At 48.1% G+C, this 16,329-nt stretch overlaps 1 protein-coding gene across 2 annotated transcripts in view; it reads right to left on the bottom strand.

The window, feature by feature from the left end:
- Positions 1-16,329, bottom strand: part of NSL1 (NSL1 component of MIS12 kinetochore complex) — a 102,970-nt gene that overhangs the window by 9,675 nt on the left and 76,966 nt on the right. For both annotated transcript variants that reach the window (XM_030196051.1, XM_030196053.1), the window contains exon 5: positions 7,124-7,191. In XM_030196051.1, the coding sequence (XP_030051911.1) occupies positions 7,124-7,191 (68 nt within the window). The remainder of the gene's footprint in view (positions 1-7,123; positions 7,192-16,329) is intronic.

Genomic DNA, 16,329 nt, shown 5'->3' with positions numbered 1-16,329 from the left:
CTGAAGGCAATGCAATCTGCCAGCCAAATTGGAATGGTGCGTTTCCTGATGGCGACCCCCATCCTGCTGAGATCAAAAGAAACAAAAAGCTGGGTGGATTGTCTGTGTGTCTTGTCCGCTCCATGTAGTAGGCCAATGCTCTCTTGCAACCCCAGGTGTACAAGCTGCTTTCACCAGGATGGGCATGAGGTTGGGGAAAGAATGTTGGCAAGACAATCGACTGGTTCAGATGGAACTCCGACACCATCTACTACAGGAACTTAGGATGCGTGCGGAGAATTACTATGTTGTGATGAAATTTAGTATAAGGTGCATCCTCTATTAAGGCCTGAAGCTCACTGACCCTACGAGCTGAAGTAATAGTCACCAAGAAAACGACCTTCCAGATGGCAGGAATTCAGTGGCTCAAAAGGAGCTTTCATCAGCTGGGTGAGAATGAAGTTAAGATCCCATGACATGGGTGAAGGTTTTACAGGGGACTTTGACAAAAGCAAACCTCTCATGAAGTGAACAACTAAAGGCTGTCCAGAGATGGGCTTACCTTCTACACGCTGATGATATCCACTAATTGCACTAAGGTGGACCCTTACGGAGTTGGTCTTGAGACCAGACTCTGAAAAGTGTAGAAGGTATTCAAGCAGGGTCTGTGTAGGGCAAGTAAGGGGATCTAATGCCTTGCTCTCACACCAGATAGCAAACCTCGTCCATTTAAAAGAGTAACACCTCTTAGTGGAATCTTTCCTGGAAGCCAGCAAGACTCAGGAGACACCCTCCGAAAGACCCAAGGAAGCAAATTCTAAGCTCTCAACATCCAGGCTGTGACAGCCAGAGACTGGAGGTTAGGATGAAGAAGTGACCTCTCATTCTGTGAGATGAGGGTCAGAAAACACTCCAATCTCCATGGTTCCAGAAGAAAAGGGAAACATTTCTGCTGCGGCCAGTACGGCACAATCAGAATCATGGTCTTGGCTTGAGTTTCAACAAAACCATTCTCACTAGAGGTACTGGAGAATATGCATACTGAAAACCTGTCCCCCAGTCGAGGAGGAAGGCATGTAACGCTAGTTTGCCATGGGCCTGAAGCCTAGAACAAAACTGAGGGAACTTGTGCTTGATCCAAGTGGCAAAATGATCTACCAAGGGGGTGCCCCACACTCAGAAGATCTTGTGGACCATGCCCATATTGTGAGACCTCTCATGCGGTTGCATTATCCTGCTCAGCTTTTTGGCCAAGGTGTTGTTTCCCCCACCAAATAAGTGGCTTGAAGGAACATTCTGTGTTGGCAAGCCCAATGCCACATCCGGATGGCCTCCTGACACAGAGGTCATGATCCAGTGCCCCCCTGCTTGTTGGTGTAATACATTGAAACCTGATTGTCTGTTTGAATGAGAACAATTTGGTAAGACAGCCGATCTCTGAAAGCCTTTAGAGAATTCCAGATTGCTCGAAGTTCCAGGAGGTTGATCTGAAGATTCGTTTCCTGGGAGGACCAAGCTCCTTGAGTGTGAAGCCCACCTACATGAGCTCCACAGTCCAAGAGAGATGCATCCATCGTCAGCACTTTTTATGGCTGAGGAATTTTGAAAGGAAGTCCCAGAGTCAAATTGAAACTAATTGTCCAACATTGAAGAGAGCATAAAAGCTCTGAGGACACTTGAATGACATCTTGTAGACTCCCCATGGCTTGATACCACTGAGAAGCCACGGCCCATTGAGCTGATTTCATGTGAAGATGTGTCATGGGTGTAACATACACTGTGGAAGCCATGTGGCCCAGCAATCTCAACATCTGCCGAGCTGTGACCTGCTGAGAGGTACGAACCTTGGACACCAGCGAGACAAGATTTTCTGCTCTCGTCTCCAGGAGGTAGGCTTGAACCCTCTGTGTGTCGAGCAGAGCTCCTATGAACTCCAATGGCTGGACAGGGTGTAGATGGGACTTGGGATAGTTTAAAACAAACCCTAGTAGCTTTAGCACCTGAATAGTCATCTGCATGGACTCACAAACACCATCATCTTTTGAGGTTCTCTTCACCAGCCACTCATCGAAATATGGGAACACTGGACTCCCAATCTGTGTAGTGATGCTGCAACTACCGCTAGACGTTTGGTAAAGTCCCTGGGAGCTGATGCGAAGCCAAAAGGCAACACACGGTACTGGTAACGATGTGTTCCCAGCCAAAATCGAAGATACTTACGGTGAGCTGGAAGTATCGGGATATGAGTATATGCGCCCTTTATGTCCAGAGAGTACAGCCAATCATTTTTCTGAATCATTGGGAGAAGGGTGCCCAGGGACACCATCTTGAACTTTTCTTGGACTAGAAATTTGTTCAGGGCCCTCAAATCTAGGATGGGACAAATTCCCCCTGTTTTCTTTTGCACAAGGAAGTATCTGCAATAGAATCCCTGCCCTTCTTCCCCTGGTGGAATGGGTTAGACTGCATGGGCCTTCAGAAGGGCAGAGAGTTCCTCTTCAAGTACCTGCCTGTGCTGAGAGCTGAATGAATGAGTGATCGGTGGGCAATTTGGAGGTTTAAGATGCCAACTGAGGGAATATCCAAGACAGACTATATGAAGAACCCACCAGTCGGAGGTTATAAGAGGCCACCTTTGGTGAAACAATTTGAGCATCCCCATGACTGGCAAGTCGTCTGGGACGGACACTATTACTGTGGCTATGCTCTGCTGGAGTCAGTCAAAAGCTCGTCCCTTGCTTTGACCTAGCAGCAGCAGGGGCCTTAGGCACACGCTGTTGACATGAACGAGCGCGCTGGGGCTGAGCCTGAGTAGGCTGAGGAGCCGAAGAAGTGTACCTACGCCTAGAATAGTAGTAGGGACAGGTTCTTGGCTTGCCAAAAACCCTCCTAGATGAGGTGGGAGAGAGAAGAGACTGTATCAGTGTGTTTGATTTGGTCTGCGACCTCTTCAACCTTCTCTCCAAAAAGATTATCCAGCCGGCAAGGGGCATCCACCAACCTCTGCTGAACAGAATGTTCCAAGTCACAAACATGCAGCCATGAGAGTCTGTGCATTGCTATACCTTGAGCAGAGATCCTGGGTGACACATCAAAAGTGTCATAAGTGCCCCAAGAAAATAACTTTTGACATGCCTTCTTCTGCTTGACCAACTTGCGAAAAGGCTCGACCTGCTCCGGAGGGAGAACATCCACCAAGTCTGACAGCTGTCGCACCGAGTTTTTGTGAAGAGCTGGTAGGATTGTATACGGGAGATAAGCATTGAAGACTGGTACATCTTCCTCCAAACAGAATCCAGGGTTCTGGCTTCTCTGCCTGGGGGCGCCAAAGCATAGTACCTAGTGCTCCTGGCTCTTTTGAAAGCGGACTCTACCAACATGGAATTGTGAGGTAACTGAGGCCTAACAAAACCAGGTTCAGTGTGGATCCGATACTGGGTGTCAACCTTCTTGGGCATGACAGGGACTGACAGAGGGGACTCCCAGTTCTGGCAAGGGCTTCCTTGAGTACCTCGTGGATTGGGGGCAGTCACAGCCTCCTTAGGAGGAGATGTGTAGTCCAGGACCTCGAGCATCTTGGTCCTGGGCTCATCCTCCACTTCCAAAGGAAAAGGAATGGCATCAGCCATTTCCTTAACAAAAGATGGAAATGAATGAAAGGCTCTCCGGTGGAGACTGTCTCCTTTCAGGTGGAGGGAAGAGTTCAGAGGGGATCCCATAAGACTCATCTGAGGAGAGGTATCTGGGATCTTCCTCCGAATCCCATGAGTGCTCCTCCTCCGTGTCGGACAGTATCTCCCTATGGGATTGCTAAGACCGAACCTGCCTCAATGCTGAGGAAACGTGCTCTCAAGAGCGGCGTCGAGAAACCGGCTCCCGTCTCGACTCCGGTGAAGCTTCCTCCACCAACGTTGAGGGGGTACCGGCTTGGGTGGCAGTCGACACTGGGGCCACAAACACTGCTGGCGTCGGAGGCCGCACCACAGGCTGAGGGCCAGGTGGGGCCGCAGCGGGAGGTATGGCAGGCGCAAACACCCCTGATACTGATACACACTATTGCATAAGGCCATCCAGCAGCTCTGGAAGCAAGGCCCAAATGCGCTTATTGAGAGCCGACACCTGGAAAAGCTGGGATGCCGGTTGAGGCGCAGGTTGCAGAACCGCTGAGGTTGACACAGAAGTAGGATCTCGGCTGCTTGAAGACAAGCGCATTGGAACCTCCTGTATGGATGGAGAGCGATCCTCCCGGCACTGACGCTTCTCAGGAGCCAATCTTTCGACAATCCCGAGCTCCCGACACCATGTGTCGAGGGTGACTGATGACGATGCTTCTTGGCCTTCGCCAAGGCTCCTCAGTGCTGAGAACGACGTTGAATCCTCAAGTCACCTCGGAGTCAGGTCTGATGATGGACGGTCCTGAGGGGCTTGCACAGCAGGAGGCCTCGAGACAGGTGGAGACCTACTCAATGCCTCACTGCTCTCAGTAGTATCTAAGGGTCTCGAAGCAGCCATGCTTATCGACGCTCCCGATGCTGGTGTGATGCCTGACGTCAATGCCGACGCCTCCAACCTCGATGCTGACATTGAGGGAATGGACTTGGCTCCAAAAATTCTCTCTTGTTGAGCCTTTTGGGAAACCTGGGTCCTCTTCTTCATGCAAAGACAGAGAACACAGTTAGCAGGGCTATGGTCGGGCCCAAGACACTGCAGACACCAAGAATGCGTGTCTTTTCCCAAGATAGTCTGACTGCACCAGGTACAGTGCTTGAAACCACTGGGAGTCTTTGTGGACATGGACAGTAAAACCTCATGGCTAAATTAAATGGTTCGATGGTGCCTAAAAAAGGGGCAAGGCATGGAAAAAAGAAAGGAAAGAACCCGACCAAAGTCAGGGCCTAAAAATGGCCAGATGATGATGGAAAAATAAGAAAACTTAAACCAAGGGAAAATAAAACTAAAGAAATTAAAGGACGGGTTGGAAAAAGAGCCCAAATAAAGGAGCCACAAGAAAAAAAATGAGAAAATTATCCGAAAGGCACTTAAAAGCTCACACACGGAAAAAAGAGAACTGAGGAGACCACATTCGTGTGACAAGCGGGAAGGCACTCCACAAAGCTCTATTTTTAGCTTTGGCAAAATGCTGGACTGGGCAACATGGATCGACGTCACCCACTTGTCCTCTGAGAATAAACGTGTATAGATAAAATGCTTCTGCTCCAAGCAGCTTACTATGTGAACTGCAGACAATGGAGGTTAAAAGGCTTTAAGTGGTTAAGAGAAGTATCGATCTTCACACATACATGCTCTTTGCTATGCCTGCTGGGCAATATAGGTAGGACCAAAGAACTAATTTACCTAGAAAATAATTTCTGTCCCCCACCCCTGACTCCACTATATCAGGGAAAAACCCCATCAATCACTAGCGAACGTTCATGGTGCCTCAGCTTTGAATCTCTCCCTCTTCTGAACTGCAGTGAGTGGGACTGGAGCAGAGTCTGACTGGGCTGCAAGTTGTAAGCCAGACCTCATCAGGTGTCCATGCAAAATTAACATAATTAATCAGGCTCAGATTTCAGCACCATGCTGCTGCAGAGTCAAAGTTAATTGTGGTTCCAACCACTGTAAGGGGTGTTGTGAAAGCAGTGCCACTAAGGAATGGATGCGAGAGGGAGAAAAACCGTAGTTGTTATATGGCGGCCATTAGAGACCACAGAGCAATGATGTGGAATATCACGTCTGAGCAGATGTCCAAATTCTTTAGGCCTGGAACTGCCTGACCTTGCCATCGGGGTTGGGGAAGTGTCAAAAATTAGGGAAACTGAAGAGAAAAACACAAACATTAGACTTCACTTTAAGTTGCTAATCAAATTGCACCTAAAATCGTGTTCCCTTGTCAGGAAGAGAATTACAACTCTCAAATGTGTAGAAACAATAGGAATACTGCACAAAAATATTTAAAGGGCAATTCTATAACTGGGTGTCTGAATTTATGCACTACTTGTGTGCATAAATTACAGAATACTGGCGCTTTCACTGATACATGCACACTCACATGCAAAAGTGGCAGCAAAATCAACTGACTGCCATTTTGTAAGGGTGCACATTACGTGGCAATGCAAGAGGGAGTGTTCACGTGGGCGGGGTCAACTTACATACAGAACTTACAGAATATAATAAGTTACACCAGATCTAAGGCTGGTGTAAACGTGGATACCTAAATGTAATGTGCGCCAATACGGGTTACACTAGTATTCTATAATGGAATTTGGGTGATCAGGTGCCATAACAGTCATTTATCAGGTAGAATCAGGGTGCCTAAATGAACACGCCCACTTATAGACTTAACCCCTGAATATTTTTCTCTTTAAAGGAGCAGTCAGGTGCCTGATTGAGCAGAAGTGTCACACCTATTGGCCCTCTGCAGTTTTGTATCCAGCCAGCCACACCTCTCCTCAGTCCCAAGCTCCTGCCACAATCCTAACACCTTCAAAAAAGTAGTAACATCTTCCCTACAACCTCCTCACTTCCCTTCCCCCATTCAGCATTTTTCCTCCCTCCCTCCCTCACACCCACCCACCACCATTACCTGACCCATCTCACCAAACCTGTACCACCACTAGCGGGTACTTTTACTAAGCTGCGGTAAAAGGGGTCCTGCACTAGCATCAGTGTGTGATTCTGACACACACCGAGGCTCCCTTTCACCACAGTGGGTAAAAGGTTGTCTTTGTTTCCCGAAAAGAAATGGCTATGTGGTAAGTGAACCACTTGCCGCACGGCCATTTCAGGGAGGGGGGGGGTCTCCTGCACTAACCCGTCAGTAACTGGGCAGCACATGGCACTGCACGATTACCACTGGGTAAACACCGACACTACAAAAACAGAAAATATTTTTGTAGCACTGGAAATGGCGTGCGCTGGGGGTGGGAACTACCACTGGGCTCCTACGGTAGTTCCAGACTGGTGCGCAGCAACAGGAGCCCCTAAATGCAGGGCCTTTCAGCCCATGAATGCCTCGAAGACCCTCCCCCTCCTCTGGTGTGGAAAGTATGGAGGACCTCCGGTCAGTTGGCTCATTTACAATATCTTTTTGCCCACCATGGCCTGACATTAAAATGAGTTCAATAAACCTGTGCTTACTTACTTTCATCGTTTCACTAATCTGCTTTGATGTTTCTGCTGTTGCGGTTGTCAGATCCACCATACGAGATGCTGCACAGAAAAGTACAGCAATTAGTACTTCAATAGGGAAGAGATGGCAAAAAACAATTCCCTTAATTGCATCAAGTGGGGAAAGCGAAGATACTTACCTGTAGCAGGTATTCTCCGAGGCCAGAAGGCTGATTGTTCTCACGTGGGTCGACGTCCGCGTCGGCCCAGTAATCGGCATTTTGCAAGCAAAATATAAACACAGTTTTGCTAGAGTCGGCCAACCGAAGCTGACTGGCTCTTGAAGTTATCCGTGATTGGAGAGCTGGAAAGACTTACAGATAAGAGATTGGGACTTTACGATCCGACTTCTGACCTATGGACACGTTTTCTAGCTCTAACCCAATGTTCCTAAGGAGAAATTTAATGGGGATGGGTGGGAGTAGGAGGGAGGGGGGGAGGGATAATTGTTATGGGAGAGATGGTTTAATAACCTCAGCTTACTGCATATAAGTGTTTTGGATTAAATATGCTAAATTGTACTGTGCATATACTGTTTGTGAATTTTCCATATAATCAATAAAAATTTAACGTTAAAAAAAAAAAAGGTTTGCCAGAGTTTTCTGGAGTGTGTGCAGCGCACACTGCGCATGTGCAGATGACTTCCCGCCTGTCGCGTGAGCGTGCCTCCTCAGTTTAATCAAAAAGCATAAAAACAAATAAACAACAACTCCAAAGGGGAGGTGGCCGGGTTTCTGAGAACAATCAGCCTGCTGTTCTCTGCTACAGGTAAGTATCTTCGCTTTCTCCGAGGACAAGCAGGCTGCTTGTTCTCACATGTGGGGTATCCCTAGCAACCAGGCTCACTCAAAACAATGAACAATGGTCAATTGGGCCTCGCAACGGCGAAGACATAACATACATTGACCTGAAACCATAAACAAACTATGGGAGTGCAGCCTGGAACAGAACAAAAATGGGTCTAGGGTGGTGGAGTTGGATTCTAAAACCTGAACAGATTCTGCAGCACCGACTGCCCAAACCAACTGTCGCGTCGGGTATCCTGCTGAAGGCAGTAGCGAGATGTGAATGTGTGGACTGATGACCAAGTTGCAGCCTTGCAAATCTCTTCAATAGAGGCTGACTTTAAGTGAGCCACTGACGCAGCCATGGCTCTAACATTATGAGCCGTGACATGGCCCTCTAGAGTCAGCCCAGCTTGAGCATGTGAAGGAAATGCAATCTGCTAGCCAATTGGAGATTGTGTGTTTTCCGATGGCGACTCCCCTCATGTTGGAACAAACAACTAGGCGGACTGTCTGAAGGCCTTTGTCCACTCCACGTAAAATGCCAATGCTCTCTTGCAGTCCAAGGTATGGAAACTGCTTTTGCCAGGGCGGGTATGAGGCGGGGAAAGAATGTTGGCAAGACGATTGACTGGTTCAGATGGTACTCCAACACCACCTTCGGCAGGAACTTAGGGTGCGTGCGGAGGATTACTCTGTTGTGATGGAACCTGATATAAGGTGCATGCACTGGGCCTGAAGCTCAATGACTCTACGAGCTGAAGTAACAGCCACCAAAAAAACAACCTTCCAGGTCAAGTACTTCAGATGGCAGGAATTCAGTGGCTCAAAAGGAGCTTTCATCAGCTGGGTGAGAATGACACTGAGATCCCATGACACTGGTGGAGGTTTGACCGGGGGTTTGACAAAAGCAAACCTCTCATGAAGCGAACAACTAAAGGCTGACCAGAGATAGGCTTACCCTCTACACGCCGATGATAAGCACTAATTGCACTGAGGTGAACCCTTACGGAGATGGTCTTGAGACCAGACTCTGACAAGTGTAGAAGGTATTCAAGCAGGGTCTGTGTAGGACAAGAAAGAGGATCTAGGGCCTTGCTGTCACACCAGATGGCAAACTTCCTCCATTTGAAAGAGTAACACCTCTTCGTAGAATCTTCCTGGAAGCAAGCAAGACTCGAGAGACACCCTCTGAAAGACTCAAGGAGGTGACTTCTCTCTCAACATCCAGGCCGTGAGAGCCAGAGACTGGAGGCTGGGATGCAGAAGCAACCCCTCGCTCTGGGTGATGAGGGTTGGAATGCACTCCAATCTCCACAGTTCCTCGGAAGAGAACTCCAGAAGAAAAGGGAAGCAAATCTGACGCGGCCAGAAGGGAGCAATCAGAATCATGGTTCCGCAGTCTTGCTTGAGTTTCAGCAAAGTCTTCTCTACTAGAGGTATGGGAGGATACGCATACAGGATGCCTGATCCCCAATGCAGGAGAAAGGCATCTGACGCTAGTCTGTCATGGGCCTGAAGCCTGGAACAGAACTGAGGGACCTTGTGATTGACCTGAGTGGCAAAAAGATCCACCGAAGGGGTGCCCCATGCTCGGAAGATCTTGTGGGCAACATTCTGTCATGGGCCTGAAGCCTGGAACAGAACTGAGGGACCTTGTGATTGACCTTAGTGGCAAAAAGATCCACCGAGGGGGTGCCCCATGCTCGGAAGATCTTGTAGGCAACATTCATGTCCAGTGACCACTCGTGAGGTTGCATTATCCTGCTCAGACTGTTGTTTACGCCTGCCAGATAAGTGACTTGGAGAAACATGCCGTGACGGCGTGCCCAAAGCCACATCTGGAGGGCTTCCTGACACAGAGGGCGAGATCCAGTGCCCCCCCTGCTTGTTAATGTAATACATGGCAACCTGATTGTCTGTCTGAATCAATACGATTTGGTTGGACAGCCGGTCTCTGAAAGCCTTTAGAGCGTTCCAGATCGCTCGCAATTCCAGGAGATTGATCTGAAGACCTTTTTCCTGAAAGGACCAGGCTCCTTGAGTGTGAAGCCCATCTACATGAGCTCCCCACCCCAGGAGAGATGCATCCGTCGTCAGCACTTTTCGTGGCTGAGGAATTTGGAATGGACGTCCCAAGGTCAAATTGGATCAAATCATCCACCACTGCAGAGAATTCCGGAAGTCGGTGGACAGTTGGATTACATCCTCTAGAATCCTTGCAGCTTGATACCACTGGGAAGCTAGGGTCCACTGAGCTGATCTCATGTGTAGGCGTGCCATGGGAGTCACATGAACTGTGGAGGCCATGTGTCCCAGAAGTCTCAACATCTGCCGAGCCGTGATCTGTTGAGACGCCCGAACTATGGACACCAGGGACAGGAGGTTGTCTGCCCTTGTCTCGGGAAGATAAGCTCGAGCTGTCTTTGTGTTCAACAGAGCCCCAATGAATTCCAACTTTTGAACTGGGGTGAGATGGGACTTGGAGTAATTGATTAGGAACCCCAGTAGTTCTAACACCTGAATAGTCATTCGCATGAACTGTAGAGCGCCAGCCTCCGAGGTGTTCTTCACCAGCCAATCATCGAGAAAAGGGAACAGATGCACTCCCAGTCTGCGACTACCACTAGGCACTTTGTGAACACTCTGGGCAGTACACAGTACTGAAAGTGCTGAGTTCCCAGCCCAAAATCGAAGATACTTCCTGTGAGCTGGGAGTATCGAGATGTGTGTATAAGCATCCTTTAAGTCCAGAGAGCATAGCCAATCGTTTTCTTGAATCATGGGAAGAAGGGTGCCCAGGAAAACCATCCTAAACTTTTCTCGGACTAGAAATTTGTTCAGGGCCCTTAGGTCTAGGATGGGACGCATCCCCCCGGAACGGGTTCGACCGCACTGGCCTTTAGAAGGGCGGAGAGTTCCTCTGCAAGTACCTGCTTGTGCTGGGAGCTGTAAGAATGAGCTCCCAGTGGGCAATTTGGAGGTTTGGATTTCAGATTGAGGGTTTATCCTAACTGGACTATTTGAAGAACCCACCGGTCCGAGGTTATAAGAGGCCACCTTTGATGAAAAAATATCAACCTCCCTCCAATTGTTAAGTCGTCCAGTATGGACACTTTTATTGAGGCTATGCTTAACTGGAGCCAGTCAAAAGCTCGTCCCTTGCTTTTGCTGAGGAGCAGTATGGGTCTTAGACGCACGCTGTTGACGAGAACGAGCGCGCTGGCGCTGAGCCTGGGCAGGCTGCTGGGAAGCAGGAGTGTACCTACGCCTAGGATAGCAATAGGGAGCACTCCTCTTCCCCCAAAAAATATCTCCTAGATGAGGAGGCAGTAGCAGAAGGCACCCAGTGGGAGAGAGAATCCATAGCATCATTATGCTTCTTGATCTGATCAACAAGATCCTCTACTTTTTCACCAAAATGTTTGTCCCCCCTGCAAGGAACATCCGCCATTCGCTGCTGGATCAAATGATCCAGGTAAGAGACACGCAGCCATGAGAGTCTGTGCATCACTATACCCTAAGCAGCAATCCTGGATGTTACATCAAAAGTGTCAAACGTACCCCTGGCCAGGAACTTTCGACACGCCTTCTGCTGCCTGACCACCTGGCGAAACGGCTCAGCCAGCTTCGTAGGGAGTGCATCAACCAAGCTCGACAGTTGCTGTATCGAGTCCCGCAAGTGTACGCTTGTGAAGAGCTTGTAAGACTGAATTTTGGCAGTGAGCATAGCGGCCTGATATGTCTTCCTCCCAAAAGAATCAAGAGTTCTAGCTTCTCTGCCTGGAGGCGCCGAAGCAAAGTCTATAGTACTCCTGGCTTTCTTGAGGGCGGAGTCCACCACCATGGAATTGTGGGGTACCTGGGACTTCATCAATCCAGGTTTACTGTGGATCCAATAATGGGATTCAGCTTTCTTCGAGATCACAGGGCCAGACAGAGGGGCCGACCAGTTTCGCATAAGGACTTCCTTCAGTACCTTATGCAAAGGAACTGTCACAGCCTCTTTAGGTGGAGAAGAATAATCCAGGACCTCGAGCATCTCAACCCTGGGCTCATCCTCAACCTCCACAGGGAAGGGAATAGCCGTAGCCATTTCCTGGACAAAAGAGGAAAAGGACAGACTCTCCGGTGGAGATTGTCTCCTTTCTGGCAGAGGGGAAGGATCAGAGGGAATCCCAAAGGACTCATCAGAAGAAAAGTACCTGGGATCTTCCTCTGACTCCCATGAGCACTCTTTCTCAGTATCGGATAAAGCCTGTGTTAAGGTGCTTCGACACTGAACCTGCCTCGACGCCGAGGAACGATATCCTCTATGGCAATGTCGAGAGGCCGACGCCTGGTCCGACTGCGGTGAAGCTCCCTCCACCGACGTCTAAGGGGAGTCGACCTGGGTAGCAGCCAACAACGATGCCACAGGTGGCACCGCGGTCGGGAACCTCACCACAGGTGAAGGGCCAGACACCACTGTAGCAGACGGTACAAAAGGCGCAAGCACCCTGAAACCGAAGCTGACTGGCGCAGCAATTCTGACAGAAGTTCTGGAAACAAGGCCCAGATGCGCTCGTCGAGAGCCGCCATTGGAGAAGGCTGTGGGGTCGATGGAACAGGCAATGTCAGAATCCGTGGAGGCTCGGGAGCAGGCATCGGGCTGCTATGAGACCGACGCATTGGCACCTCCTGTATCAAAGGGGGAGCGATCCTCTCAGCGCCGACGCTTCTCGGGTGCCGACTCTCTGGACGCCCCGGAGCTCCCGGTACCGTGTGTTGAAGGAGATCGATGATGGTGCTTCTTCGCCTTTGCTCAACGCCCATCATCGAGACTCCTTGGTACCGACGAGGACGTGGAATCCTCATGTCTCCTTGGGGCCGGGGGGGGGGGGGCCTGCATAACAGGAGGCCTCAAGACAGGTGGAGACCCACTCGATGCCTCACTGCTCCCAGCGCGAGTTGGTCTCTCAGCAGCCATTACCTCTCTTCCCAACGTCGATGCTCCTTTCGATGTCAACACCGACCTCGGTACCGATGTCGATGGACCAGACCAAGCCCCAAAAAGCTTCTCTCGTTGGGCTTCTCGAGACGCTTGGGTCCATTTCTTCATACGAAGACACAGACTACAAGCGGCTGGGCTATGGTTGGGTCCAAGGCACTGGATACACCAGGCGTGGGTATTGGTACCGGAGATGGTCCGGTTGCACCGAGTACAACGTTTGAAGCCGCTGGGTGTCTCCAATGACACAGAAGGAAAAACGGCTTCGGCAAAATCAAAAGACGTGATTGTGCCTGTTAATGAAAAACGAGCACAAAACAAAAAGGGGAAAAACCCCGACTGTGTTGAAAAGAAAGAAAACTCAGAAAGGGGGGGGGGGGGGAAACTAAAAGAGAACTATGGGGATAGTTTTTGTTTTTTTCAGAAATGACGCTAAAATAGGAAGAAAAAAGCAAAAAAAAAGTCGTCAGACTCTGTTCCTGCGCCAAAACGAGAACACGAAAATTCCTGTTACCTCATTGCGGACAAAAAAGAACTGAGGAGGCATGCTCATGCGACGGGCGGGAAGTTGTCCGCGCATGCTGCACGCATGCCAGAAGACTCTGGAAAACTTTGTTTATATTTTGCTTCCAAAATGCCGGTTCCTGGGCCCAAATGTGAGAACAAGCAGCCTGCTTGTCCTCAGAGAAGAACTGTAATCCAATACTGCTAGGAACACCAAGTTGTCTATATCAATTTTATAAAGCCTTTTCAGAAAGTCAAACTGCAAAGTGACTGCAGCAACTCAGATACATTAATTATTTTGTCTGCCAATAAAGGAAAACAATGCCTCCAGTTTGAAGAAATGCTAACTGCTGATCTCTAAGCTGGTCTCTCTCAGTTTTAAGGTCATGTTTCCTTTTCTATAGTATTTTTATTATTATCCCCCCTCAAAAAAAAAAAAAAGGATAAATGATTTTAAATGGAGCACAATATACTGCAATTACAGTAGCATTAAATCAAACATCCTATGCTCATCCTGCCCCCAACAATCCATCCCAGTTTGAGGACCACTGGTCTTTTAACCATCATTTACCAAGAGGATTACAGAGGGCAGGGCCTGTCTTAGCAAGTGCGGGGCCCTATGCAGACCAATTTGGTGGGGCCCCATCCTAGCCCCGCCCCACCCTAGCTCCACCCCATTGATACGATTATTCCATTTTTAGAACATTTTTTAATGAAATTTCAAATAACGACAAATGAAGCTAAACTTGTACAAAAAAACTGATTGAAATAATAAGCACAATGCTATCATGAAACCTCCCCTCCCCAGAAATTATTCAGTTCAAGTCCACTACAATTAGTAGTTCCAATTCTCATAACAAAGGAGAATAAAGGAAAAATATTAAGAAAAGATTCAGTACTTTCAAATTCCCCTATTACTCTGTAACCCATATATGCAATAAAATAAAAATGAAATGAAAAGATATACAATAAAATTAAGTGATGTGTAAAATATAATGTACAATATAAAAACATATAGACCACCAAGGTATTAAAATTGTTTTAAAATATATACCACAACTCTCTGACTCAAGAAGACTCCGACTCTGTCTGTCATCCATAATTGTCTGACAACACACAGAAAAAAAATAAGTAAAAATAAAATAGACACAATTAATACCTTATACACCAATATACCACCCATACGGAAAATGCAGACCGTCAACAATATGAAGCTAGCAAGGGATCATAATACCACAATTTTCATGTAGAGCCACAAATCACCCTTTTAGAGGTAGTGTGTCATGATTTAAGCTCTACACCCTTACTGATGTTTGGTGCCACCTTAGTAAGGCCAACACACTATCTCTCCACTGCAAAACACTGTACGCAAACTTGTGCAAAAACACACTCATAACCTTAACAAACCATAAACAGCACTAATTCCAAGGACAGGACGAGCTACAACCTTATGCGTGGCGTGGAAAGGCAACTGTAATTACACCGGGCTCTAAAACACCAGTGCACAACCTAGTGAAAAAAAACAAACAAAAAAGGGCTGCAAACTATACGCTAGCAGAATACTGTACCTTCCTTGATCACACCTGAAAAACACATGAAGCCAAAATACTGAACTGGAAAGTTACCTCAAGAAGTCAGACTCAGCATGCAGCAATGCTACAAAAATTGAAACTTACTTGAAAAATATCACAGATGCACATTTCCAAAAACTATTCAAATTACAGCCCACCAGATAGAACAAATGTGGGGACTAAACTTCCATCCAATATCCTATTAGTGTCCCAAACATATATATTCACTGCAGGGTTTACAAATTTTTATAGTCATCCACGATTTACTCCAAATTATTTTCAGGGTTCATCAGATCTAACTGCCTCTCACATCCATCTGAACAGTTATGTTCTTTGCATCACAAGCACAATGGTGTGGTGCAAATCCTCATTGAATCCCCTTCTTATCATTCATATCACACTGTTTAATTTCCAAGTCGTATAATTTATGTAATCCAGCAAAACTGTTTTTAATAATAAAATATGCCCAACATATCTCAGTGCATAAACTTATCTTTAAATGACGGCAGCTTGTAAACGCTAGGGAACCCCCACCATTTCCAAAAACTGACATATTCCAATTAATAAATCCTGAATAAAATAGTTTTTTTCTACCTTTGTTGTCTGGTAACTTCATTTTTCTGATCATGCTGGCTCAGTATCCGATTGTGCTGCTATCTGTCCTCTTAACTCCGTTTCCAGGGCTTCCTTTCCATTTATTTCTTTACTTTCCGCCTTTCTTCTTCCTTTCTTGCCCTACATCCGTAAGTAAAAGCTGGGTCCTCTGCAGACTTGACTGTCCAGTGGATCCAGCTTCTGCCTATTTTCTATATCCATCTGCACTTTTTCTCCTCTCTTCCTTTTCCCTCACCTCATCGCCTTCCTCACTCTTCCCTCACCTCCATCCATGTCCAGCATTTCTTCTCTCTCCTCCATCCACCCATGTCCAGCAACCCTCCTGTCCCCCCTGCCATCCATATATGTCCAGCAACACCCCCCATCCCCTCTGCCATCCACCTATGTCCAGAAACCCCCCTCCCCTGCCATCCACCCATGTCCAGCGACCCTCCTGTCCTCCATGCCCGCCCCTGCCATCCACCTATGTCCAGAAACCCCTCTCCCCTGCCCTCCACCCATGTCCAGTGACCCTCCTGTCCTACCTGCCATCCACCTATGTCCAGAAACCCTCCTCCCCTCCCTCCATCCACCCATGACCAGCAACCCTCCTGTCCCCCCTGCCATCCATCTATGTCCAGCAACCCCCCCCCCGTCCCCTCTGCCATCCACCTATGTCCAGAAACCCCCCTCCCCTGCCATCCACCCATGTCCAGTGACCCTCCTGTCCCCCCCT

This window comes from Microcaecilia unicolor, chromosome 3 (genome assembly GCF_901765095.1).
Source record: "Microcaecilia unicolor chromosome 3, aMicUni1.1, whole genome shotgun sequence".
Classification (NCBI taxonomy): domain Eukaryota; kingdom Metazoa; phylum Chordata; class Amphibia; order Gymnophiona; family Siphonopidae; genus Microcaecilia; species Microcaecilia unicolor.
Note: the sequence above shows the minus strand (reverse complement) of the source record. Positions and strands in the feature narration are given on the sequence as shown.